Source organism: Ooceraea biroi, chromosome 7 (genome assembly GCF_003672135.1).
Source record: "Ooceraea biroi isolate clonal line C1 chromosome 7, Obir_v5.4, whole genome shotgun sequence".
Classification (NCBI taxonomy): domain Eukaryota; kingdom Metazoa; phylum Arthropoda; class Insecta; order Hymenoptera; family Formicidae; genus Ooceraea; species Ooceraea biroi.
This window is the reverse complement of record NC_039512.1, coordinates 5,220,769-5,246,405: the sequence shown is the minus strand read 5'-3', so window position 1 is coordinate 5,246,405 and position 25,637 is coordinate 5,220,769. Positions and strand designations below refer to the sequence as shown.

Below are 25,637 nucleotides of genomic sequence, written 5' to 3'. Positions count from 1 at the left end.
CATCTACAACTAAGATCACTCATTCTTCTGATGCAAATGTATTATATTGAAGTGAAGTAAATTACTTTCTGACGATCAGCAAAGGTGCAAATCTCCTCGCTTGTTCCCGGTTCTTGTCCGTTGAATTGATTACAAGGAAACCCGAGAATTCGCAATCCTGCCGCATGACAAAAGGAACAGTTAAACAGGTTGCTTCCTTACTGTGAATCGTTTCCTATTTCACGCAGCGTGAAAATTACCTTTCGACTCGGCGTACTCGTCGTAAAGCTCGTTTAATTCTTTGTAATTTGTCGGTGTGAGACCGCATTTCGAGGCAACGTTTACGATCAGGCACACGTGGCCTTTGTAGCTAAATCAGAAACGAATGTTACATTCTTTTTTTTAACTATGCAATTTTTCAACGCGAAGCTACGCTTACTTGGACAAGGGGACTTCCTCTCCCTTGATGGAGTTCGCCGTAAAGTCGTAGATCGACGTGGCCGATTTGTAATCCTTGTTTCCGCTCATCGCTGCCACGACTGCAATTGCGAGCGTTAAAATGTTAAAACGATAAAGACATACGTACAGCATCGCGCCTTGCTAGTGGTAGATGATTTGAAGAAGCATTCAATTAATACAATTTTACGATGTACGATGTTGCATCGATACATAATACGATATCCTGTAATCGCAATGTTTGTAATTATACGAATTAATAAGAGAAAATGTTACAGATATTATATGGAAAACACATACACACGAACACATAAAACACATAAAACACATAAACACATACTGCGAATTATTACGATTTAATTAAAAGGCTGTATTGAATAAAGTTTTTAAAAGCGGCTCTTCATTTTCATTTCTCTATGATTCAATTCTCGAGTTAATTCAGAGAGTACATTATTCATCGATTCAAGTAGTTTGCAAACAGCTTCGGCATGCATTATTTCCTGTGGGAATAATTATGGATCATTTCAGCTGAGATTGACATCATTTATGACTCATTATCATGGATCATTAGATTAATATCTGTTGCTCTTGGGGGGAAATGACGCAATGACAGGGGACAATGGTCAAATTACGTGCCTGCAAAATTTCGGATTAATTGCGTGAGTCCGGCTGATAGTACGAATTTTATGACGTGCATTTCCGGTGTGCTCCGGGGCTCCTCCTGAAACTATTGATATAGGGGAATTTTATCTATAGCGTAAGAGTCCATAAGTTCAAAAGTGACGTGAAAATTTTAAGAGCTTTATAGCTCACGATTATCTGTTTTCTTCGCGAGTATAGACGCGTCACGAATATGCATTTATTATGCGGAGATATAAAAATCGAGCTTGAAATATTCTCGATGCATTATTACTTGTGACAATTTATAAAGACAATGTACATAGTTATTTCATTTATTTATTATTTTAGCCTTGAATAAAATACTTCGTTCCTCTATAGGTGTAATATACAACTCCAAATTTATTACGTGTATCAGATGTGCAAATGTATCTTCAATATCGAGTTATGTTAACAAAAAATATTACATGTAAAATTCAGCTTACTGTTCTAATTTCTAAGAATGTCACAATCGGTGGTGCAAATTGCGTAATTAACAATTGAACAATCGATTCGCATAACTTTAATCGCACAATCAAATCGTAAAACAGTATGACGATTACGTATGACACAGACACGTTAATTGTCAATAAAACACGATGACTGCACAATTCTGTCGTGTAAAAATGAGTGAAAGAGTGTAACTCGATGATGCGACATTGGATATTGAAAATTTATTATTTAACTGTCTACAGATCTCATAGACGATAATTTATACAGATTCTCACAAATATGTAGCATTTAACGAAAAAAAGTAATCATATTTTTCTTATTTAATATTAAAACACTTTAAAAATTCTCTCAAGAAAAATCTCAAAAGTAACGTCATTTCTTTCTTATCTCCTGATGTAATAAATTACACTAAAAATAGAATATTATTTATCACGCGGTATAATTCTAATCTAATCTGTTAGGCTTCTCGCTGCACAGCGAGTGTGTTAATATTCGTAGATCTCATTTATTTTTCGCGCCGTTTACTCAACGTGAACAATAGACGTTTAATTAATGCAATTATATCCTTCTCAATGAACGCGCAAATATCGACGTCCGTGTATGTTCCAAACTACTGCAATCGATAGCCATCTATCGTGCGCCGGTTTAACCTTGCGAGAAAATACGCAATGTGCGAACGGTTGCAGCCGGTGTGATTGTCCTTGCGAAATCTATTGCGTATGACTGCGAAGCACTTTTCGCCTCTTGCGAAATGCTTGATGACAACATTATCGGAATACGTGCATTACTATTTCTATTTCGTCTGTTTGCTAGATTTCGGATGATTTGTCTTACCGTTAGAAAGCACACGTAGCCCAGAGACGCAGGGAAAGAGTCACACCAACCAAGCGCTGGCGACTGTCGATTTGCACTGAATCATGCTAGAAGAAAGTGACCTTTGTGGCACATGCGCAGTAGTTCTCGAATGTCAGTGGCGGATCGAGACAGCTTTCGAAGCTTTAGGCGCGCGATTTGAACGGGGACGAAATGTGCGAGTGTCATCCGCGATATGCGTTACAATTATTTTGTGATCAACTATGTTAAATTAAAACATTAGATGGAAATTGCGTATGAAAATAAAGCGCACGTATTAAAATGAAATTGCAATTGATTCAACTATGCGATAATTTTTATATATTATAATTAAGCACGTAAATTACGGATTTAAGTGAAAATATGATGCACGATTATTGAAATTGTTGTTCCTATAAAAATTAATATGCATTTAAGAATTCAATGCGTGTTGACAATCGAATTTTTCACTTGTCTTTTCTCTTTCCAGTACTTTGGTACCGTGGAAGGTGTTCAGACACGAATTGAATCAAGTTCATCCGATCAGTTCTGGACTGCAAGCGATGGCACTGAAATCCACGATAGATCTGACATGCAATGATTACATCTCCAACTTCGAATTTGACGTATTCACGAGGTAAATATAACTTAACGCGAGCCAACTTTTTCCGCTACTTCTCGCTCTGTTCTCTGCATCCCTTCAACATCTCTGTGCGTTTTTTCAAGGTTGTTTCAACCGTGGTCGACCCTCCTACGTAACTGGAAAATTTTGGCTGTGACGCATCCCGGGTACGTGGCTTTCCTAACGTACGACGAGGTGAAAGCGCGCCTGCAAAAGTACTGTATCACCAAGCCCGGGAGCTATGTGTTCCGATTAAGTTGCACGAGGCTGGGACAATGGGCAATCGGCTATGTCACGTCTGACGGTGATATTCTGCAGACCATACCGCACAACAAGAGTCTGTGTCAGGCGTTACTGGACGGCTACCGGGAAGGCTTGTGAGTATACATCTTCGATCACTGAAGCAGCCGTTTGAAGCTACACGGTGCTCCGTACTCGTTTGTCGGGTGATGCGCAAGAAGTTTGTGATTACACATCTAGAAACTGAAATTTGCAGCTACCTGTATCCGGACGGCCGAAATATAAATCCAGACCTGACGTGGGCGGTGCAACCGACGCCGGAGGAGCACATAAAGGTGACAGCGGAACAGTATGAATTGTACTGCGAGATGGGCAGCACGTTCCAGCTGTGCAAGATCTGCGCCGAGCACGATAAGGACGTGAGGATAGAGCCTTGCGGGCACCTCCTCTGTACTCCATGTCTCACAGCTTGGCAGGTAGCAGTATAATATAGTCTCGCGTCCTCGCTGAACTTTCATTCAGTCGTTCCACAAACTTTGTCAGCAATCAAGCTGTTTAGATATTTCTTTAATCCTTGATGCAGCTCTGCGTTTGACGAATTGCGGCATAACGTTCTTTTATTTTGTCAAAACATATACTTCGCTAAAATTTGCGTGAAATCTCTCTGCGTATAATTATATTAAATTAACACGCGTGGCATTAACTGGTTGCTTGCAGGATTCCGAAGGGCAAGGCTGTCCGTTTTGTCGAGCTGAGATTAAAGGCACCGAGCAGATCGTGGTGGATCCGTTTGATCCGCGAAGAACACACAGACCCGGAGCGCATTCAGCGTCTGCTAGCAACGCGTCAACCCCCACGCGGGATCTCGACCCCGACACCGAGGTATCCGACTAGGAATAGCATCCATCTTCATTATTAAATGTGTTCTATGTATAACAACATCTCCCTCTCCCCCTCGCCCGCAGTATGCCTCATTCTCGAGAATGCCTCATACATCTCGCACGAGATCTCGCGCTCGTACGGCCGTGCACACACGTCACATTTCCGTAGACCTATTCGTCACGACTATATGCCCTAACTCGTGGCAGGTACGCAAGTAACTTTACGGCACGTATCTCGTAACGTATCTCCGAGAGGAGCCACTTACTTACGTCAATCAATGCCGGGAGTATTCCTTCTGGGGGTAAACGCAAACGGGGACCAAATTACGCAGGGACGTGGCTAACGTTTTTTTATGGTTCTCTTATTGTTAGAGTTTCATTGTCCTTTTCCGTTTATGTGTTTGCACTACGTCGGAGCATGCCGGTAGAGCGATCGCTGCCCGATCGCTAGTCCGACCGATCAGCCTTATCTGTCGCGCGTTCTTTTTTTTTTTCAAACTAACCCGGTTTTGATATTGCATAATTGCGATTCTCATCAATTGTACGGAGGCCCTCAGGTAAGAGACTCGCTTTTCTTGCATTACATCATTGGAAGCTATGAATCTCGGTGGCTTTACTGTATGACCCATTGTCGCTGTGTCAGTACGACTATGCATATGCATAGCTCCCGTGCAATTCTACTTAATGTGGTGATTTGATGGAGATTCGATGAGGCATCATCATCGAACTCTAGATACGCTTATATGATGCATTAATCCGGTGGAAATATATATATATATATATATGTGTACATATATATGTATATACATATATATCGAACAACATTGGTTCACGCATCCAGCCACAAATTGGGTTCATTCATTACATTTTTTTACTGACGTCGCAAGAATTTTTTGGTTCACATTCATAATGCATGTGCATATGCATATTTTAAGAGCGCCTCTTTTTTAAGTATGTGCATAGAAAATATTCGATGCCTGAAAACTCTTATGTACATTATTTATGCATACGATTATATAATTTATAGACAGGAATTAGCGTGGCTTATATATTAAAATTTAATTAAATAATGAAAGAATTATATTTTTAAATTATATTTATAACTTATACGAAAATATAAGAAAATTTATAGGAGGAAAAGAGAGTTTGCTCTTTCTCTACGAGCAAGAAATTTTATATATATCGCATTACTGAAGCAATTCTTTGGGCAACAACTAGCTATTTCATTGAATAAATTTTAATGCGACTGTATTCAGTAATTTTCAGTCACTCGACATACTAAACTTGTAAAATGAATATATATGATTTTCAAGAGAATATTTTTCGGTAAACTGAAAATGATTGAGCAAGAAAATGTCGATATTGTAATTTATGTAAATTTATTCGTACGATTTAAAACATACTGTGGCTGTGTGTGATGACACTGTCGTCGATTACTTTGAATTGCACATTGAAACATTCATATTATTAAATCTCTCATCTGTCAAACAATCGAAATCTAACTTAAATGTACGTTATCACACTTATTTTCACGTACTGTGATAACGAATGACTATTTTATCGAAAAATAGTATTACGATTCTTCTATCGAAATCGAGAAAGAGAAATAGAGATACGCACGTAAATACATTCCGTACTGCTAAGTCGCTAAATGTAACTTTAAGCGTTCAAGATAAGAGCAGAAAAGATATACAAAGACGATGGTGCGATGATTAAGCAAAACAGGATGCACTGAACAGCGGGCTCGAAAGGACCGTACACTGTCGTTATGTATCCCGTTAGAATGTATTGTGTACCTGCTGGCGGTAGGCACGAATATGCGTATTGTCATCATGTTAACGTCATCATATCAACACGGAAACGTCATTTCCAGCGATATCATTTCCATATGTTAAAAAATATATTAATTTATTATTTATTCCGCATAACTGTACAACTGAGAAAAAGCAAAGAAAGAGGAAGTTTAGAGAGGATTTTTATATAGAAATTATCGCGCACGGCGAGTCCAGTCCAACGCTGCGGTACTGTACGTACGTTTTAACGCAAGGCAACACTCTTGCGTTAAAAGTCTGTTGTACGTTGTAAGTTCGGTTGCACGCACGATGCGTGCAACCGAATCCATACGGCATACAAGCAACGATCGATCCACTTTAGCACAATTATTGGCGGACTGTCGATTTAGTCCACGTTAAGCTTTACCGGTATTTCGGATCGTCGTTACTCACGCAAGTGCGTTTTCACGCGTTAAGGCTATTGGCGATCCGACGATACGCGACGAAGAGCATCGCCGACGAAGCGGAGCTCCTTGTACACGCGACCACGCAGGTCGCACGAATTCTCCGTAGCCGATTGTCGCACGAACTCTAGCGTAGCCGAGTTGCCGAGTAGCGGTTACTATTAATTGTAATATATTAGGGACTCTAGAGTAATTTTTTTTTAATAAAATTGTATTATCATTACTTCGAGTTACTTCTGCACTCTCATGTATACACGTGTACGCAAATGCTCCTTTTGCTGATTCTAGTTTTGTTCCGCATCGGGTGTTCCTCTCGAGCGATGAGGAACACGTGACGAAGACGAGTATGAATGGAGGTGTTACTTTATCTCACGTCGTTCGCATGATAATCGTTTATCTTTACTTCATAACGTTATCCATACTGGGGCCGCATTGTTTGCTCTACTCGCTGCATGATCTCAAACTAATCGGTTAATACGCGTATCCGATGGAGAACCGATTCTCACGCGCCCTGATCTCGCAGGTAAGTGACAACACATGCATTATGATCGTCTGCTTCTACGCTTTGTAATTACGCTCGTGTTGATCGTGACGTTTTACCCGCATTTGATTCACCACAGTGTCGTGTCGAGTGCGAGGAGGATCAACGACACTCGACGTTCTCGTTTTATGAGATACGATGTACGCTTTGTGATCTCCGCTCGCGGCTAATCCTTCCTCGAAACGTTGATGACACACGCCGCATCACTCGTTACTGAAACGCGAGACTGTTCTATAATTGAGTGGTTGTTTCAATGGTTTCTAAAGTTCACTTTAAGTGACTTACAATTCGTGCGGCAGAATACTACTTGTAATTTTATGTTGCAGAATTTATATGACAATTTTGCGTGATGCAGAAAAAATCAGGAAGGCAAATGTACACAAATTCCTGTATAGATGCATTTATTTATATATTTATAAATCTTCAAACGTTTTCTGCATTACGTGGCATTACATGAAATTACAAGTATAATTCTATCACGAATTCTGTCATAAATTTTGATGTAAAGTACATTTGAATTGTACAAGATCGGTTGAATTTGTGCATTGAAACGCGTAGAGTGTAAAAAAATCTCTATCTTTCTAGACACCACTTTTCTATTATACAAGCAGATTGTTTTCTCTTGTAGGAAAGAAAAAGTGACATACGATTTTAAACGCCGATATTTGTACAAAGCATAAATAGTTGATCGCTACAGCTTCCAGGCAGCAAACGATTCATCGCTTTATTTGCTTCAAGGAACTCTTCAGGACGAGTTAATCGCTGAAAGTTACTTCACGGAGGATAATCGCGTCTTCCCATTGTGAGAAGCTAAATAGGTGGTATAGTTATCATTTCTTGCGGAATTTTCGTGTGATCGTGATCGTCATGCTTGTCCTTTCATATTTTCTCCACATGGTAAACCTTCATCTAAAATGTAATGTCTGAAACAACAATTGCAAGAATTGAAGCTTTGTATGATACAATACCCCGAGGCCGTCTGAGACTGATAGTAGAGGTAACATCATCACAATAAAAAGATATTTTCAGAGAGTGTTCAGTATCTGCAGGAGTAATTTATAAGCAGTAAACAAGATAGCGTGAGACTATTTTCTCAGAAATTAGATGCTTCTCAAATTTTTTCTTTTTAACTCTGTTACCAAGCCGGTTCTATTCTTTTTATTCTAAGTTTAGCTTATTCTTATTTTACGACATACAAAATTTGCCACGTAACTTTATTTGTTAATAAAGAGATATTTCTAAATCTTATTCGAATAATTTGATTTAGAGGAACTTGCAAGGTAATGATGGCATGCGAATAGTGTGCTGCTGTCACACAACACACGCACACAGTAATGTTCATTTTTAAATAAATAAATTTAGATCATTTTTTGTTAATGATAGAAATAATTAGACTTAGTTAATTAATCGAGTTATACATATATATTCATATATTCGAGTTATACATATATACATATATTCGATCGTACATGTAATGAATACAATACAAAACACGCAATTTCTCTCTCTGCAACGTACGCACAAATAAACGTAAGTACCTTCTCACTGTATGATAGAATTCAGTGTTAACCCGTTCTTTTCCCGCTGCCGATGTTTTAGGACATAATGGAGATGTACAACGGCAACTGCGGTCTCATATGCGACGACTCGGACGAGGAAGCCGATTCCAGCCCCACGAATTCGCCCGTGCCTCCACGGAGGATCGTGCCGAGCCCGCCGTTACCACCTAGAAGACCTTCACCGTCGCCCACACCGAACAATCACCTCAGAAACGGTCGTCACTTGACAGTGCCAAAGGAAAATGCTCCTCCGCCGCCGTCCTCGACTGTAATATTAAATTACGCCGACACTCAGCAAAATAACAAAGGTACATCCCTAAGCATAACTAGCTCGCGCATATTTTGTAGAAGCACTCTGACAAAAGTATGTAAAAATTTATGCAAGCGATATAGTTATTTATGTAGTAAGTAAAATTAATATTAACAAAATCGGTGACAAATTCGACTATTTAACTATATGGAAAATTGTATCTCGGTATATACGTAAATAATTTATATGAACAAAAGATACGAAGTTTAAAGATTCAAAGGCGAGAACTACATTTTTTTTATGTACAGCGCTTACAGTCAACACTGATGCGAGATACGACATGCTGCATCGTGCGTCCTCGCCGTCGCCGGCGCCGCCGATACCACCCGCATCGTCGGCGGCGATAGCGAGGGCTCTCGCGGGTCGGCACCACGGCAACCACACGTGTAGCACTCCGCAGCGGCAGCAACAGCTACCACCGACGTTGCCGGAGAAGCCGTGTCGCATAATTACCGCGACCGCGAGTCAAACATCTTCGACGACGGGTCAAACTGGGTCGAGCGGCAACGTGCCGCCGGTGCCGCCGCCTTTGTCGGCACCGCGGCCGCCGAAGGCCGGCAAGGAGGGTCCACGTCAGGATCATCACTACGAGAACACAATCATGATCTGCGGCACGAGCCAGCACGTTGCGAAAAACATGAATCTGGAGGCAAGCAGGGCTCGTCTGACCGCGCTGATGAAGGCCAGGGATGATCCGGGTAGCGGTGGCTGCGCGGCGACCAAGTCGGAGTCGGCGGCGTACGAGAATGTCAACATCGAGCACATCACGAGGCTGACAGCGCTCGGTTTCGCGCAGGACGCCGTGATCAGGGCGCTTGGCATCACCAGGAACGATCTTGAGATGGCACGCGATATATTGCACGAGTTTGCTACGAAATCCTCCTGACCAGGTAACCGTGGAAAAGATCGCGTTAGAACTGTAGATATCAAGTAATAAGAATGCAAATTTAAAACACGAAGAGCAATTTTCAGAAGCATTTTCCTCAAATAATTGATATTTCGTTTGAATAATCAACGTACCAAGTACTTCTGAGAAATGTTGTCTGGCTTGATGCTCTATACACATGTACTTACCTATGTAATTAATCTGTCGTAGGGCCGAATACTGAGGTCTTATGACCAGCCATACCTGCCAGACGGTACTTTTAACAGGGAACACATGCGAAGTCGTACACGTCCGGCACGCAAGTCTCACTTCTGATGCGTTCGCAGACACGTCACATCGCGCTTTCGCTACAGAGCGTCTCATCAGACGAGCGTCCGATACAAGAGGCCACAATGTTCCATTTCACAATGAACCATAAGGCGAACGCCGAGTTATGAGAAACGATCGAGAGTACTGTGGCGCATCCGGACGGAAAAAGAGTGCACGAAGAATCCTCAAAAATATCCGTGGAGAATCATCCTCGGCACGCATGTTTCGCGGACTTTTCTTCGCCGCACGTCCTCGACTCTCTGACGGAATCTTGATGGAACTCTTCGTTCTTTGAGAGGGATATGTCGGCGTGTCGCGTGAACGTGCACGCGACACGGGCGGCAAGCGCGTAAGCGAAGCCGACGATTGATTGACCAAAGGCAATTCCGCGGCCGTCGAAGTATTCCTTCGCAGGCTAGCGTAGAATATATAGTAGTACGTTCCAATACTTCCCTTAGTACCTTTCACTCTGGCTTAGTTACTATCTTGTTCCTCGATATACTTAAGGTAAGGATTGATTGTACAATTGCAAAACAAGAATCGGCTTGCACGCGCACGCGTGCGTGTGTACTCGACAAAAAAAATCTCGGAAGTCTTCGACCGCTCGTTCTTCATACTTTGTATTATATAGCGTATCTCGCGGCGACGAATAACGCGCGGTCCGAGGTCGCGGAATTATTCCGGAATCGGTTTCGAAATCCCGCGTCGCACGGGAGCGATACGGGAGCATTTCAGCCGTTCTATCCGACGACGTGACGAGTTACATCCTTTCGAGATATATTCTACGTAGAGCATCGAGCCCGCTAGACGCACATACTTCGCTCACGAGCACAATGAATATATAATGATATTGCCGATCGAAAGTACATTAGACGAGAAATGCTTGGCATCTAATTTTGTAATCCTCAATCTATACCGTTCTCTCATCAAATTTTAGAGTAGCTATATAAATATATATATATATAAATAATATATATGTACCGCGCTATTTAATATATATATATATATATATATATATATATATATATATATATTATGTAACGTCCTCCGCATTAGTACTGCGTGATTATACGCATATATGATACCTCGGTGAGGATAAAAGTGACAAAGTAATGCGTTCAATTGTATAAAAATTGTTGATCTATACTCGTGACTTTTTGATCCTAATTATGTGGAGTTCTACATCAAGGCACGATAGCCGTAGCGCGCACACCCAAGACTTGACACACTAGACACACTTGAACATCTTCTAGATTCTAAGCTAGTGTACGCGGTGTCTTTCATCCTCCGGCTCGCACGTGCGCATGCGGCGAACGCGCGTTTTACCAAATACCGTATTTATTGCGAATGTGATACTTATGTTCGCGCGTGAACGCGCAGCTTTTCGTCGCGCACGAGTATCGACGCGGGCAACATGAGAGGGAAGAAAGGGCGAAAGATTGATCTTGAACTCCATACTCGTGGCATGGAAGGTGACGTGTCATGCAAAAAAAAAGCAGTTACAATCTTGATAACTTTAAGTGTGTAAAGTACGCATACACATGAATGGATTTCAATAGGAAACACATGTGTTCGAACAGGCAGACTTCGGTTCTCCTTGGACGAAGCGTATCGTTTCGCTCCGCACCCGTTAAATAGTACATACATACGGCAAATCGTGACTGAAAGCGTCGGAGAATGAAAAAATGGAATACTTGCAGGCGATGGATGAGATAGAAGTTTAGTTGTACGTCTGTTGTATGATAGCGCGATAGAGTCAGTAGTTACCATTAGGATACAGAACTGTAGGACGCATCGCTTCACGTTAATTTATGCCTTGTGGTAGATGCTCAATCACGCGTAACGTATTTTATCCTGCGACAGGGCAAAACGGACCGAGAACAAGATAAGTGAAAATAGTCGAATCCGCTGATTTCGCAGAAGCGAGTTAATTAATGTAGAACGATGCGACGCGCGCGTCTCCTACGTGACGATTGCACGATGAAAAGTTGATTACTACCTCGCGATTATGCCAAAGGTACGATGTGAACGTCCGATACACGAATGAAAAACGTTATCCGGTGTCACTCGTTAAACTCTCATTTTAATCCTTTTAATTTTGTCTTGCGCACGCAAATGCGGGGCGGATCGTCGCGTAACACGGTTCATCGATTTAGGTACGATATTCAATTTTCATTTAATCTTTCTTCCTCGCGACTCCTCCGAGACGCGTGCATTTCCGCACTGTTAGGCGAACAAAAGCGACATGCAATCTCAAGTGAAAATCGAGTCGATATCTTTCTGAAAGAGAATTATCATTATCGCAAATATTCACGACGTGATTCTGTCAATGTGAATCAGCATGGTTCACTGATTTCATTTGCATTCTACTATGCACTTAAAAATGCGTCAATCGTCGCAGCATCAGCATCACCGTTAAGAGAATTCGCAGCTTTCGCTATCGGACTGCAGGTCCGTACGAGCGCATCCAATGAATATTTAGCTGTCCTATTTTTCTACATTGTATATTCTGGTCACCGTGTACTGCATAACTGCATCGATCATACGTATGAAAAGCGTCTAAGAAAATGGGAAATGGGAGGAAGTAATTTGACACTCGCGCTTTTCATTATGCGTCGATACGTCTAAAGGGACGATGACAAAATTTGATGCAATATGCGAAGTAACACAAAAATTGACGGACAAATTGAAGATAATGCGTAAGAAATGTAGATCGAGTCTCCTTTCGTTTTAATTATTATTCGCTGTACAAATTGTTTTACAAATATTTCTCGAAATAAAATAACATGTCGTTTATAACATTCACGCGTTGTTTCATTGCGAGATTGCACTGTGGTTCAGTGATCGTACTTGTTTGTAGAAATAAACTCGATTATACCAACTACGCAAAGCAATGTAAATTTATAATAATATCTCGGATGGTCAATCTTTGAGAACTAGAATATTATTCTTCCAAGACAACTTCGATTATCGATATCAAGGACTTCTGACAGAAATTAAAAAAATATAGTATTTTATCAAATCTCACAACGACTTTGAAATTACGGCGATGACAATTCCATCCGCATCCTGTTATACCTTTCCATTTCCTCCTTGCTGACGGAAGGCACCAAGTTGCGAACAGCATCCAGAAAATGCTGCAGTTTCACAACAACGCTGTCTATAACTATACTTTTCTTCTCATCGGGCTGGTTCTCGTCAATTATTCTCTCGATTGCTTGGTACTTTGCGAGAACTTCGCGCACAGCATTGAGCCATGCGTTCGAAGAGACCGAATACAAATCCGCGCCCGTAACGTTGCCTGGTAGCCAATCCGTGATCGATTCCAGCTCTCGTCCGTTTTCGTAGAATTCAAATTTGCGCGTCTGTGCCTGCAAAACGCTGAGCTGGGACGCGCGATCCGAGTAAATGCCAACGTACAGCATCTTGTCGAATCTTCCTGGGCGAAGCAGCGCGGGGTCTAACAAATCGGGCCTGTTTGTAGCTCCCATGATGAATATGCCGCTGGACTCTTCGAGACCGTCCATCTCGGCGAGCAACTGAGAGACCACACGATCCATTACGCCGCCGCTGTCGCCGCTTCTACCGCGATTGGGTGCCAATGAGTCCAACTCGTCGAAGAAGATGATGCAAGGAGCCGCAGAGCGAGCACCCTCGAAAACTGTGACAGGACGAGCGTAGTTTTTTATTATTTTGCAACTTTATTAATATAAATAAATTTTAACGTTATTAATTTGTACGCTATTAAAAATATGTATACAACAGAATGATGATATAAATTTAAAATACTAAAAACTTAAGTACCACTTAAATAATACTTTAAGTACTTCAACTAGACATTTTGGACTTACTTTGTCTCACGTTCTTCTCGCTCTCGCCGACATACATATTTAGCACTTCCGGGCCTTTAATCGACAAAAAGTGCAATTGATACTCGGTCGCCACCGCTTTAGCGAGGAGGGTCTTCCCTGTGCCGGGCGGGCCGTACAATAGTAATCCGGATTGTCCGAATCCGAAGGCGTTTAACAGTGGCAGTTGAATTCTACGAGTAATCTCACGTTTTAATTCTGCCAGACCGCCTATGTCCTCCCAATGAACCTCTGGTATACGCGGGGCGCCTCTACTGTCGGAATACATCGACTGCATACATTCTGAAAATTATGGTTTTAAGCCGTTTTTTGATTTTGCTATAAAAATGACAAAATTTATTTTTAAAAATGTACCATAAGCTCGATCGAAATCTTCTTGTGTCAAAGTGAATATAGATCTAGAATCGGGCGGTGTTAATTTATATCGAAGCTTGGCTGCATGCAACGACAGTGCTAAGAGATCGGCAAATCTGAAGTCTGAACAAAGACCGGCTACTTTTGACACGTCCGCGACAGTTGTCAGATTCTTGTTGGACAAGAACCAAGATACGAATTCCGCCCGTTTGCTGTGATTCAAGCGATTCACACGAATCGTTTCGACAAATACTCGTTGTAGTTCTGCGGGCATCTCGGTTTCATCCGTTGCAGCTACGATAATCAGGGGAAACCTTTGACGTTTATGGTACAACGCGTCGACTTCGCTCGAAAAGGCAGATATAATTCGGTCGTCTTTCTGACCTTCAGCAGTTTTACCAAATACCTGCAATTAATTCATAATTCAAAACAAGAGATAATTTGATATAATATATATACGTTTCCTCCTCTCTTTCTCTTCAACGTACTTGGATATTATTTAGATATAGCACGCACGGCACGCATTTTCGAGCATTGAGCAGCAGTAAGCGAATCTTATTTTCCACTTGAGCCGGCAATAAAGTTTGCATCTCCGCGAAGTCAACATCAAACAAATGTAGTCCCGTCCTCTCGGACATAATCTGAATTAACTCGCGTTTACCGCAGCCTTGTGGTCCTTTCACGAGAAACGTTGGCTTCACATGCAACTGGATATCTGCAACCAATAATAGAGTAAAGAAAAATTCACATATATATGTGCGCTTTTATAGCCAAGCCTGTTAGCTGCACGTTTTGCTAACGGCAGATTTATAAATTCGTCGTATTTAAGGATTTTTAAATATACTCAAATTGTTATTTACCTTCTTTTAGGAAAGGCATAATACACGACTCAAGGTACTCCAAGGGCTCCATTAAAGCCGAGGGATACATGTCGTTCAACAGTTTCCGCGTTTCTTCATTTAATCGTGCGAGAACGTTATCGGGAAACGAGCGAACGTGTTTCCGAGGGACATAACTGTGGATTTGCGCTTCCTGAATGAGCGTCGACTCTCCATACACGACGTAACAACTGTTAACGCTACTGCTCTGCCCGCCGCGATGCAATTTTAAGGATTTAACTAGGAAATATATCACGGGCATCGTTGGCAAGCCAGACGAATAAAACTGATCTTGAGCGTATTCCATTGCGCCGATGCCAAACACATCGTTTACATGTAAATGTCGAGGATAGAGAAAGTAATTTTGTAACATAACACTTATCATTTCGTTCTCGTACTCTTTAGGATTAGCGATTAAAGATATCCTCGCCTCGGCTGCAATATCAACGACGTCGCCTCCCGAGGATACTAGAAGCGAATTTCGAAATGGAATTATTAACTTGCAAGTTTAGGTCAACGGTTATAAATTATAATGCATAGTTGAAAATAAAAGAAAGATGCGGGAAGATGTATAATTAAGTTGATAACGCAATTTCAGTTTAAGAATGCTAAGCTAATAGATAAGTACTTACACATAAAACATGATTCATCCAACTGTTCACAGTGAAGAGCGTTTTGCAAATTATGTCGCATCGTTTCAGAAATTAATATAGTATTTTCGTCAACGTCAGACGTGGGTATAATCATTAATTTATATCTCTTCATTGTAATCATCGAACATATATAAAACCAGGAATTTGGTAATTTTCTTAGAAACCGTGCACTTGCTAATGCACAGGAATTATAATCAATGTATAATTCATTTTGTGTATTTTCTAAATTGCTCACTAAATGTTTCAAAGCTGTATCTGGTAGTGTGATCCAACAAAGATTTTGTTTAAATAATCTTTGCAATCTACAGTACAGATATTCCAGAAAAATACAGCTGAGTACATAATGCGGATTTTTTCGCATCAAGGTGCTTGTTATTCCTTGAACAATCTTTTTGTAAAATGATAATACAGATAGCATTTTGTGCGTTTCAGACATGATGTATAAAGATCGTCTCTTTATATACAAATTATTTAAATTTATATATCACTCGTTTGTTACACACGTTAAACCTGGGATTAAAAAAGAATTAAAAAGTTAATACGATTTATTACATATAATAATTTCTAAGTTATGTTATCAAATAAAAGTATAAAATAGCTCTTTCTTGCATTTTACAATATATTTATGTGTTAGTAATTAAATAATCTCTTTTGTATGTTATATACGATCTCATTTATTATCTCTTCATTTTTTATATTTTAAAATCGCAATTGAAGTTTTTATTTTAAAAATGCAAATGTGCAATAAATTTGATCATATCTTTTCGACATAGTTTCATTTTTCAGAATTATTCAAGTTATCCATGTCCTTTACAACTTTTTTAAATCAGCAAATGACGTATGGATGCTCGCCCACTGGCCAGTATAAGAACTTTTTTAAATTTTTGATTCAATAATTTTAAATTACAGATATTATATTTTGTACAAAAATTATATTATATAATTAATATGATAAAATATTCACAATTACATTTTTCTTTAATACGCTATAAATAATTTAAATACAAGCACGTTTTCAAAACGTTCGATTTGCGATCTTTCAAAAAATCGCCATGTAACGATCGAAACGCTAGTTGGAGGTTACGTCTGCTCGCAAAGCGTGTCTGCATTATTGATAAATTGTGGAACGATTTAAAAATAGGATTCAAAATCTTATGTCGATTCTTTGACTGCCATAAAATACGTTGTGCGCCTTTCTTGCCGTAAATAAATATAGAGTCGATTTCCGCTGTATCGTGACGCGAGTATGGTGAAATTGCAACGGTTCAGTTGTAAAAGATGCTGGTTGAGAATCACTGACGTACCAATTTTGGCCCAATCTACCGAGTTACTATAGGAACAGTTGCGCGCAGGAGACCCGTCCTCGAAGGACCATGCGAGGGTCCCTTTACAAACAGCTGTGCTATTGGTAAATATCACATCGGCAAAACTTCGTAAAGATCGCTCGCGATCAACCGGCGACATCGAGCGGCGTCGTCGCGGCCGACCGCAGCTGACTTCGTACTGCTACGTGACGTCGATCAAAGCTCGATTCGACGATCGAGACTCTTCGCCACTCGCCGGCGCGACGCGATGTTCCGGCTACCATTGTAGCGAAGGACAATTAAAACCGTTGGTGGCGGCCCCCCGAGAGCCGTTGGAGCGCGAACCTAACCTAACTTGAGTTCGATAGCGTCTTTATAGTCCAGCTTTCGAAGCGGAATTCGTTCGAATTTAAAGATCCCGGCACCTGCGGGACTGTTATGCGAGCTTGCGGTAAGCGAACGTGTGCACGCGTCCCGATGAGAGTCCGAGTTTTATTCTCGCTCGGAACGGCTACGTCACGTTGTGCCCGCGACGTTGACACCGATGTCGACAAGTGTCGAGCCTGTTTGTGAATTCGAGATCGGCGTCGCGAGTCTGACGCTCCAGTAATTCCGATTGAGGAATCTATCTCGCCGTGCGCTCTATTTGTTACGCGTCTCGGTCGCGCTCCGTTGACTGCCGTAAAGTAAAGGATGTTTATATTTTTATACGTGTACAATCGTATGATCAATTGGGATGCCGCTGAATACTCTTTGATACTGTTTGCGTTAATTGCGGAACTTTTTGTTGTTTTGTCAGTGTATAAGGAAGTCTCAGAGCGATAAACAAGCAGAGTCAGAAATGGATCCCGCAACAGTGATAGCCCTCTGCAAAGAGAATATCCAGCCGTTACGCTACGGGCGGAATGCCACACAATTGGGGACTGCATTGAGAGCACAGGAAGATGTGGATGCACAACAGTTGCTGCTGCAGGAGAAACAGTGAGTGTTCCGCAACGGCAGTACAATTTCTAGTGATAATCTTGTTTTTAATTGCGATTCAGCAAAGCCTAATGCACTGATCCACATAAATAAACAAATATATTTAAATTCTACAAAATTATTGGGGAAACAATTTTGTTTAGAATGTACGAGGATGCAATTAAAAATTATGACGGCGAGGACCCTTTAGAAAATTGGTACGAGTATATTCTCTGGGTAGAGCAAAGCTACCTGAAGAGTGGGCATGAGTCTCATATTGGAAGACTCCTGCAGCAATGTCTAGGCATATTTGAGAAAGAGACCAAGTATCATCAGGATCGTAGATATATACGTTTATGGATTAATTATGTAAGGAGCATTTTATGTTAATATAACTCTGTGATAATATAACTGCATATCTTTGCTAATAAAAGATTTTGTTCTTTCAGATAAGTATGCAAAAGAATCCTTTAGAGTTGTACCAGTTGCTACACAATAATGGTATTGGGACTGTAGTGGCGGACACGTACAGGGCCTGGGCTTTCGAATTAGAGCAGATCGAGGACTACAAACGTGCGGATGAAGTTTATCTGATGGGATTGTCCACTCATGCAGAGCCATATGAGGAATTGAGCTACGCTCATCAGTATGAATCAGTTGCTCCTTGCAAAATAAAATATCCGAGATAAGGATCGCCATGGTAAATTATTTCTTTTACAGAAATTTTCAACTGGCCGTTGCGCGCAAAACGCTCGGACGTATCGACGAAAGGAACGATATTTCGCTGTTTGAACAGCGTCAGGCTTTCAGCTCGTTAAGAGCTATAAGAGCTGGTAAACGAGTTGGTAGTATACGAACGGGACATCGTGTCCGCGAATATCATCCTGGTGTCGTACCGCAAATCTCAGCTTCTATGCCAAACGCCAAGTCCAATTCAAAGATACAGATATATCAAGTGAGAATATATAATATACGCATCTTTTTAAGATGTGCACTAATGATGAGCGTAGCACAACGTAATTTACTGCACATATTTTGAAAATAAAGTGGTACTTTGTATTAGGATGACATACCTGGAGAAATGAAAGGTTCTAGTATATTGGACCATGTGCCTATAGAAGATACGGTGCACAAGGAAAACACTATCAAACCTGGACCATGGAACAGCGGACATAAGAGAGGCCCGTTAATAGCGTCTACCGTGAAGGCGGGTTTTAAGAGTAAGGATGATGATAAAATCGGTAGAGCGGTAAATTGTATAGGAAAGCGATAAAAGTGTTTTCTTATTTTTTGCAGTTCACGAAGATCAGAGTGACCAGTGCGATATGGAGAAAGTTAGATTATTCCCGAATCATGTAGCCTTTTTTGATGGCAGCAAGGATCTCGATTGCTTAAGGGTGCCGGTATACGTAGCGGATCCAATAGATTCAAATATTGTACGAAAACCACATTATCCCAAAGAGCTAGTTTATGTTGACAATGTCGATCGTAGTATGGAGGAAATTAGAGCACAGCTCTACCTGGAAAGGTATGCTACGCTATAAAAATACAACGGAAAAGATGAGAAAGATATGTTGTGGCAGAATATAACGTAATATTATATCATCGTTACACAATCTTTTGTCATATGTTACTAGCTGTTGTATTGATATTTATGCAATACGATATTTTACGCAGAAGGGCAGCGCAGCTTCTGGAGAATAAGCATGCCGACGTGTCGATGGTTTGTTTACGCGGGACTGACGGAGAATCGCAATCGCAACTCAACAATTATGAAAACATGTATCATTTGCAAGAAATGGAAGAGCAGAAACTCGATCAGGAGAGAAGAGAGGCCGAGATCAGTAGACAAAGACTGCAAGCTGAGCAGCAGGAACTGCAGAGGCAACAGTACGAGGCTGAGAAGCAGGTATTGGAGACTCGTCGGCAGGAGGCCGAACAGAGGGAACTAGAAAGGCTAGAGGCCGAAAGAATAGAGGCTGAGAGGCTCGAAGTCCAACAGCGAATGGAAGCGGAATTAAATTCGCAACGGAAATTGCAGTCGTCGAATTTTATGCATCAGGATCATCATGTCTCGTCCTTAGCCGCTAAGACGGAAGAACACCTGCTTGGCCAGAGTCTTACCGTGAACACGAAGGAAGCTATCTCGGTCGTGCAGGATTTGTGGCAGTCTCCGAACGCTGCCACAAATACGTCGCGTTTTGCCACTTCAGTAGCGCCCAGGATGGTAGACTCGAGAAACAAATTGTCGTTTGATATACACATGGACAGTTCAATGACCCAGCACGCAATGACTAGTAGCAAGCACCATCAAGGATACAACGTGCCGATTTATAACGATCAGGAAAATCATCAGAGCTATCACGCGCATCATAGTTATTCCGAGGAACAGCAAGCCGCGTATGTGAATCACGAACTGCAGAACAGTTATCATTATCAGATGCAGGTACAGAAAAATTCATCGATGCTTTCCTATTGGATACATACATTTTTTATGTGTTATGGCACAATTTTTGCTTTCGTATACTTTATGTTATCACACTTAGATCTAACACGAGGAAAATCAAGAGAGAATTTAAAAATATTTACCGAGAATTATTTTATTACAGCAACATCATGAGCATCAAGTGCAGTCACATCCGCGGCATCAGCACCATCCTCAACAACACCCCCAACAGCACCACCCTCAGCAACACCACCACCAACATCACTCTCAACAACACCATCCCCAACAGCAGCAGCAGCAACAGCATCCTCAACAACACCATCCCCAGCCACACCATCTTCAACAACACCATTCCTCACACATTCCCCAACACCATCCGCAACACCATCCCCAACAGTTGATTTCATCGCATCAGCAGATGCACGCAACGCATCATCAGTCTCTTTCTCATCCACATTTACAATCTCCCGGTCAAATGCCGCATCATCAGCCGCACGTTCATCATCATCACCATCATCATCCTCCTCATCATCATCAGTCTCCTCATAATCAGCATATTTTGCACTCTCCGCCGCAACATGTGCATCAGCATATGCAACATATGCAGCATTCAGTTTACGGCAGCATGTCGTTACCCACCAACGATGTCGGATATCAGCAATATCCAACGTCGATGGAACCTCCGATGCTGCAACAGAATATGGAGCCGCAAAAGCAGTTACACTTCTCACCGTATAACGATCCGAACATCGAGACGAGCAAGCCGTATAGAATGCCACCCGAGTTACCGTACATCAAATCGCCCGGAATGAATCGTAAGGATATCAAGTATCTCGAGAGTGCGGAGGACAAAGAAAATGCGATCGTCGTCGATTATAACGGACCGCTCGAAGACAACATGGTGCCCAAACCGGATGAGAATAGTCTGTACAATATTGACGAAAGTTTGGGCATAACTCCTCTCTCGACTGCTAACGAAACATGTTTTACGGAGGCCTTTAACACCCAACTAGCAAGCTCTACACCAATGACCAGTCATTTCAAACAGTCTTACAGAGCGAAGGACGATCCGCAATTTGCGAGTCAGGAGATTGCGCCCCAACCGTACGTATCGATGTAGTCTCTAGTTTTTGATATTACATGCTGGAAAATTCAATTTAAATTTTATTTATGTCGAGCAGAGTCGCAGAAGCGCCTAATATCGAAGGTGATGAGAAATTAAGTGTAATATTAGAGACCACGCGTGAATACGTCTCGAGCAGTTCAGGTAGCAGCAGTAATTACACCAGAACAACTGGATTGATTTCTGGATTGACAAGGGAGGATATGGTTCCTATTAAAGAACAACCTGTAGATACAAGTACGTATATATATTTGGCGTTTAATTACGTTCTGATTCTTTGTAAGTGTGTTTAAACATAAAATATATAACTTGCCAAATTCACTTTTTAATTTGAGAATTATGATTAAATAAGTTATTAGATATCTTTTCTTGCAATCTGTATTTTTATTGAAAAGGTATGAAATAATTTAATTATTTAAATCTGTGATTTTATGCAAAGTTGTAGAAGAAGAATCGAACGAATCCCTGCTGTCCGTGAATCATTCTTACGAGCAAAAACTGCACGCGCAAATCCAAGCTGTGCACGTTCAGAGCCCGCGTACGGTGCAACGAAATGTCGATCAGATAACATCCGAGATAAAGAATAATTGTGACCTAAGAAAGTCTATAAGTCTAAAGCTCAATAGCGAGCAAGAGAATTTGGAAAAAGTCGATACCATGGACTGCGAGGAGCATGAACCTATGGAGCAAGTGGAGGAGGAGAGCTTCGAGCTGCCTTCGAGAGACATAAATCCATTCGACAAGAATTTAATAGCTGGCCTCTTGAAGAAAATCAAGTTTCCACAACCCCATCATGCGGATGGATATACGAGAATAGATACCAATTTAATTAAGCTTGTGCCTTCTAGTATGATTACGCTCGGTTAGTGTCCCCGATTTATATCGATTAACATTTATACTACTCTCACACATCGTCCTCCTTTCCATAATTAAAATATGTTTGTATATATTTACGATTGCGCAGGCACCGAAGCGTATGATTTGGAAAAGTGCCTTGGGAAAGGAATGTATGGAACAGTTTTTAAAGCAGTAAACCTGCAGACAGGAGAGACCGTCGCTCTTAAAACGCAAAGACCAGCTTGGGTCTGGGAATTTTATATTGTGCGAGAAATAAAAGCCCGTCTTACGAATCCACATATGGTACAGTACATAACATAAGACTACGCAGTAGTGTATTTATAAAAAAATGAATTTCTACCTGTATATACGTATCCAATATCTCTCTATATCTTTTCAGTTACGCGGTTTTATGGACGTGACGATGGCGTACGTGACCAACAACGGAAGTATATTAGTTTCAGAGTACTCGAAATTCGGAACGTTATTAGCAGTGACGAATCAAATAAAAATTGCCACTGGCAAGCCTTTAGTGGAGACCCTAGCTATTTTCTTTACAATTGAGATGCTTCAAATCGTGGAGTACTTACACAAATGCCAAATAATACACGGGGACATAAAACCAGATAATTTTTTATTAATGCGACCGTTAGTATATTGTTTAATGTTCTTTACATTATTTAATATTAGATAAACAATCATGAATCATATCACATGTGATACATAAGTGTTAGTTTATGAAGGGATAATTTTATTGTTCGACACAAGTTGATGAGAATATGTTAATAGAAATTATTGCTAAACATTTATTATATGTAAGATATTTTGTCACAAAATAGAGATCTGATGGTAATCATGACTGTAGAAACAAAAATTTCTGTAAAAGGGAAGATAAAAGGAAAGAATTAACTAACTAGAGTAGAGATTGATTATTCAAGTAATTGATAATCAAAAGTTTTGGTTTTCAAAACTATTATATTAATTATAACATTTTTGTAATGATCGACAGACCTACAGAAGATGTGAGGCCAACTATACAGTTGATAGATTTCGGATGTAGTATAGACATGAAGCTGTTGCCGGAAAATACAACATTTATGCATGTTATAAAAACGGAGGATTTTACTTGCATTGAGATGCAAACTGGACGACCGTGGACATATCAAACGGATCTGTATTGTCTAGCAGCGACCAGTCATTGCTTATTATTTGGCAATTACATGAGAGTATCGAATATAAGTGGCCGTTGGTTCATTACCTCGAAGTTGCCAAGGTACATGAAACGATTGAATATTGAAAGCACCTAGAATTCGAATTATCTAATTTCTTGACATTATGTGAACAAGCGATAGAAAAGAAAAAGAAATGTAGACGTGTGCGATTGCACGCTCACTTTAAATGGCTCCGAATTATGGCGAAGATTTTAGTACCTGTACTTACGCTTTTTTTCTTGTGTTACAGATACGCTAAAAAGGCTGCTTGGGAGCAATTTTTTACAGAACTGTTAAATATTGAGTCATGCGAGAAAATGCCCGACTTAGCGAAATTAAGGAATACGATGGAGGAGGCACTGGCACAAATGCCGGAGGTGCAAACGAAATTTCGGATGTTCGTCAACATACTCAACAAACGATAACGCTTACTGTATCTGACGATACGTGTGCACGCGCTCTGTTCACTGCGTGTACACATGTCTAGTAAAGAACCAACGTGTAATAAGAAACATTAATGTTATTGTGCTATTTATTATAAAAGTTAATACTACAGTGATATATATATATGTATCTATCTACACAGTTATAACACACAGAATGCACTTTACGGCCTGCTTCGTGGAGGCTTCATCGATATTCGTTGCTTGCACATAATCAACATTATTAGGAGTACAGTGTGCGACGAGTTTGCCGTTCAGAAGTTATTTAAAAAGAAGATTGCTGAAGGTTTATACGAGGATTTTACTGGTTTCGAAAATGTATCTTGTTACGTATGTAAAAATGTATCCTCTTTCACGATACATGTATGCGCTTACTAACACACGAGTCACAAAAGAGAATTTGTATAATAAGATTCCAAAAATTTCGCAAAAACCAGAATCTGTAAAAAAATGATGATGAATAGTACAATATATGCGTGTGATACAGTATGGATTTTCTGATCTGTAAGATGGCTTGCGGAAGTGTGCACACTAAGCATGCATACCGAGTACTTGAGTACCTTGTATAGATAATTATTGTATATGTGTGTAATCCTTGTATATTTATAATAGACTCTGATTTCAAACCACAATTCCTCTCTCTGTTGCATTAATGTTACAGTGAGTTCAATTTATTCTCCGAAATGTACGAAGATACGTCGTGACATTAACTATTTTAGTTAACATGTTATAAACACTTTTAAAATTACCTAAACACGATCAGTTTATGATATTCTCTCAGATGCTCTTTTTATTCCATAAAATAATTTATGCCAAAATAATTTCATTATAGTAATTTTAGGGCGTTGCGATGTAATGATTACAACATATCACCATATTGTCTGGAACGATGCTTCTTATTTTGAATATGTGCAGGCTTATTTTCGAGTGTCCACTAAACAGGCCTTTTATGTAGGAAACTTTATAAGTTAGATTAAATACGTGCATAAGTATGACAAAATTTCGAGTTTGTGTTCCGATCTTATAGATTTTATAAAAAAAATGTACAAGAACTTTGGGTTGTCTAAATGTTAATATAAATTATATATATGCACACATCGTCTAGAACGCGAACCATATTCGACAACCTATCGTTCTTGGCTAAGAATTTATGAGAATATGCCTTATCTTACTTTAATGGTGCAACATAATGTTCAGATAAGAGCCCGTACAAAGCTTTAAGATTAAAAAAAAAAACAGTTGAAACATTGTAAAATACATTTATTAAAATTGATGATGATACCTAAGATGTAACATCCTAATTTACCCTTGATTACTGAAATTGTATGTTACAATGTTGATCAACTTACAATCATAAAGTCTTATGTTTATTATAATTTTCTATGTAGATTTGCAACACATATATGAAATATTATGGAATTACCAATACCGTGTATGAGAATTCCTGTTACTCAACAAATCATGATTAATATAACATCTTTAATAAAACAAAATAGCGTTAATTTTGAGCTAATACGAAGATCATTATTATTATTTTGTACATTGTATTGTCATATGTCTCCCGACTTGTTCAAGTGATTCCTAAGATAATTGGATATG

General features: G+C 40.2%; 4 protein-coding genes across 9 annotated transcripts in view; 2 read left to right on the top strand and 2 right to left on the bottom strand.

Annotated features, from left to right (window-relative positions):
- The window catches only part of LOC105282006 (probable phospholipid hydroperoxide glutathione peroxidase), a 2,906-nt gene extending 420 nt beyond the window's left edge, over positions 1–2,486 (bottom strand). The window contains exons 1-5 of one of the 3 annotated variants that reach the window (XM_011343637.3): positions 2,380–2,486; positions 1,072–1,162; positions 419–518; positions 240–349; positions 66–157 (exon numbers count right to left, since the gene is read on the bottom strand). In XM_011343637.3, the coding sequence (XP_011341939.1) occupies positions 66–157; positions 240–349; positions 419–518; positions 1,072–1,132 (363 nt within the window). In that variant the 5' untranslated portion in view covers positions 1,133–1,162; positions 2,380–2,486. Of the gene's footprint in view, positions 1–65; positions 158–239; positions 350–418; positions 662–775; positions 936–1,071; positions 1,163–2,379 lie in introns of all 3 variants that reach the window. The other 2 variants (XM_020032500.2, XM_011343639.3) reach the window with 2 other exon arrangements.
- Positions 1–12,984, top strand: part of LOC105282007 (E3 ubiquitin-protein ligase CBL-B) — a 24,651-nt gene extending 11,667 nt beyond the window's left edge. The window contains exons 2-8 of one of the 2 annotated variants that reach the window (XM_011343641.3): positions 2,867–3,013; positions 3,103–3,375; positions 3,495–3,714; positions 3,956–4,120; positions 8,496–8,763; positions 9,014–9,655; positions 9,862–12,984. In XM_011343641.3, coding sequence (XP_011341943.1) covers positions 2,867–3,013; positions 3,103–3,375; positions 3,495–3,714; positions 3,956–4,120; positions 8,496–8,763; positions 9,014–9,651 — 1,711 coding nt within the window. In that variant the 3' untranslated portion in view covers positions 9,652–9,655; positions 9,862–12,984. Of the gene's footprint in view, positions 1–2,866; positions 3,014–3,102; positions 3,376–3,494; positions 3,718–3,955; positions 4,121–8,495; positions 8,764–9,013; positions 9,656–9,861 lie in introns of both variants that reach the window. The other variant, XM_011343640.3, reaches the window with a different exon arrangement.
- LOC105282000 (peroxisome assembly factor 2) lies at positions 12,679–17,151 on the bottom strand. Its single transcript, XM_011343619.2, has 7 exons — positions 17,019–17,151; positions 15,694–16,224; positions 15,044–15,529; positions 14,672–14,898; positions 14,184–14,589; positions 13,812–14,111; positions 12,679–13,621 (listed from the first exon to the last, which is right to left on the bottom strand). Exons 2-7 carry the CDS (start codon positions 16,148–16,150, stop codon positions 13,002–13,004), a joined length of 2,496 nt encoding a protein of 831 aa, XP_011341921.1. The 5' UTR covers positions 16,151–16,224; positions 17,019–17,151; the 3' UTR covers positions 12,679–13,001.
- On the top strand, positions 17,026–25,551 carry LOC105282001. 3 transcript variants are annotated; one of them, XM_011343622.3, is made up of 15 exons: positions 17,026–17,122; positions 17,818–17,999; positions 18,143–18,347; positions 18,428–18,624; positions 18,699–18,933; positions 19,042–19,198; positions 19,275–19,506; positions 19,656–20,424; positions 20,588–21,528; positions 21,606–21,784; positions 21,987–22,409; positions 22,512–22,687; positions 22,785–23,032; positions 23,394–23,657; positions 23,846–25,551. In XM_011343622.3, the coding sequence occupies exons 2-15, from the start codon at positions 17,860–17,862 to the stop codon at positions 24,018–24,020; spliced, it is 4,341 nt and encodes a 1,446-aa protein (XP_011341924.2). In that variant the 5' UTR covers positions 17,026–17,122; positions 17,818–17,859; the 3' UTR covers positions 24,021–25,551. The 3 variants fall into 3 exon arrangements, with proteins under 3 accessions (XP_011341924.2, XP_011341923.2, XP_011341925.2); XM_011343621.3 differs by lacking the exon at positions 17,026–17,122 and adding an exon at positions 17,340–17,469; XM_011343623.3 differs by lacking the exon at positions 17,026–17,122 and adding an exon at positions 17,598–17,704.
- The last annotated feature ends 86 nt before the right edge of the window (positions 25,552–25,637 follow it).

Excerpts from the sequence above, each read along its gene's own strand:
- LOC105282000 (XM_011343619.2), bottom strand. The coding sequence starts at position 16,150 with ATGTCTGAAACGCACAAAATGCTATCTGTATTATCATTTTACAAAAAG. Across the intron at positions 14,899-15,043 it reads TATGCCTTTCCTAAAAGAAG|ATATCCAGTTGCATGTGAAG; the intron begins GTAAATAACAAT and ends TATTGGTTGCAG. Across the intron at positions 14,112-14,183 it reads AGATTTCGATCGAGCTTATG|AATGTATGCAGTCGATGTAT; the intron begins GTACATTTTTAA and ends CATAATTTTCAG.
- LOC105282001 (XM_011343622.3), top strand. The coding sequence starts at position 17,860 with ATGGATCCCGCAACAGTGATAGCCCTCTGCAAAGAGAATATCCAGCCG. Across the intron at positions 18,934-19,041 it reads CAAAGATACAGATATATCAA|GATGACATACCTGGAGAAAT; the intron begins GTGAGAATATAT and ends ACTTTGTATTAG. Across the intron at positions 22,688-22,784 it reads GTCTTACGAATCCACATATG|TTACGCGGTTTTATGGACGT; the intron begins GTACAGTACATA and ends ATATCTTTTCAG.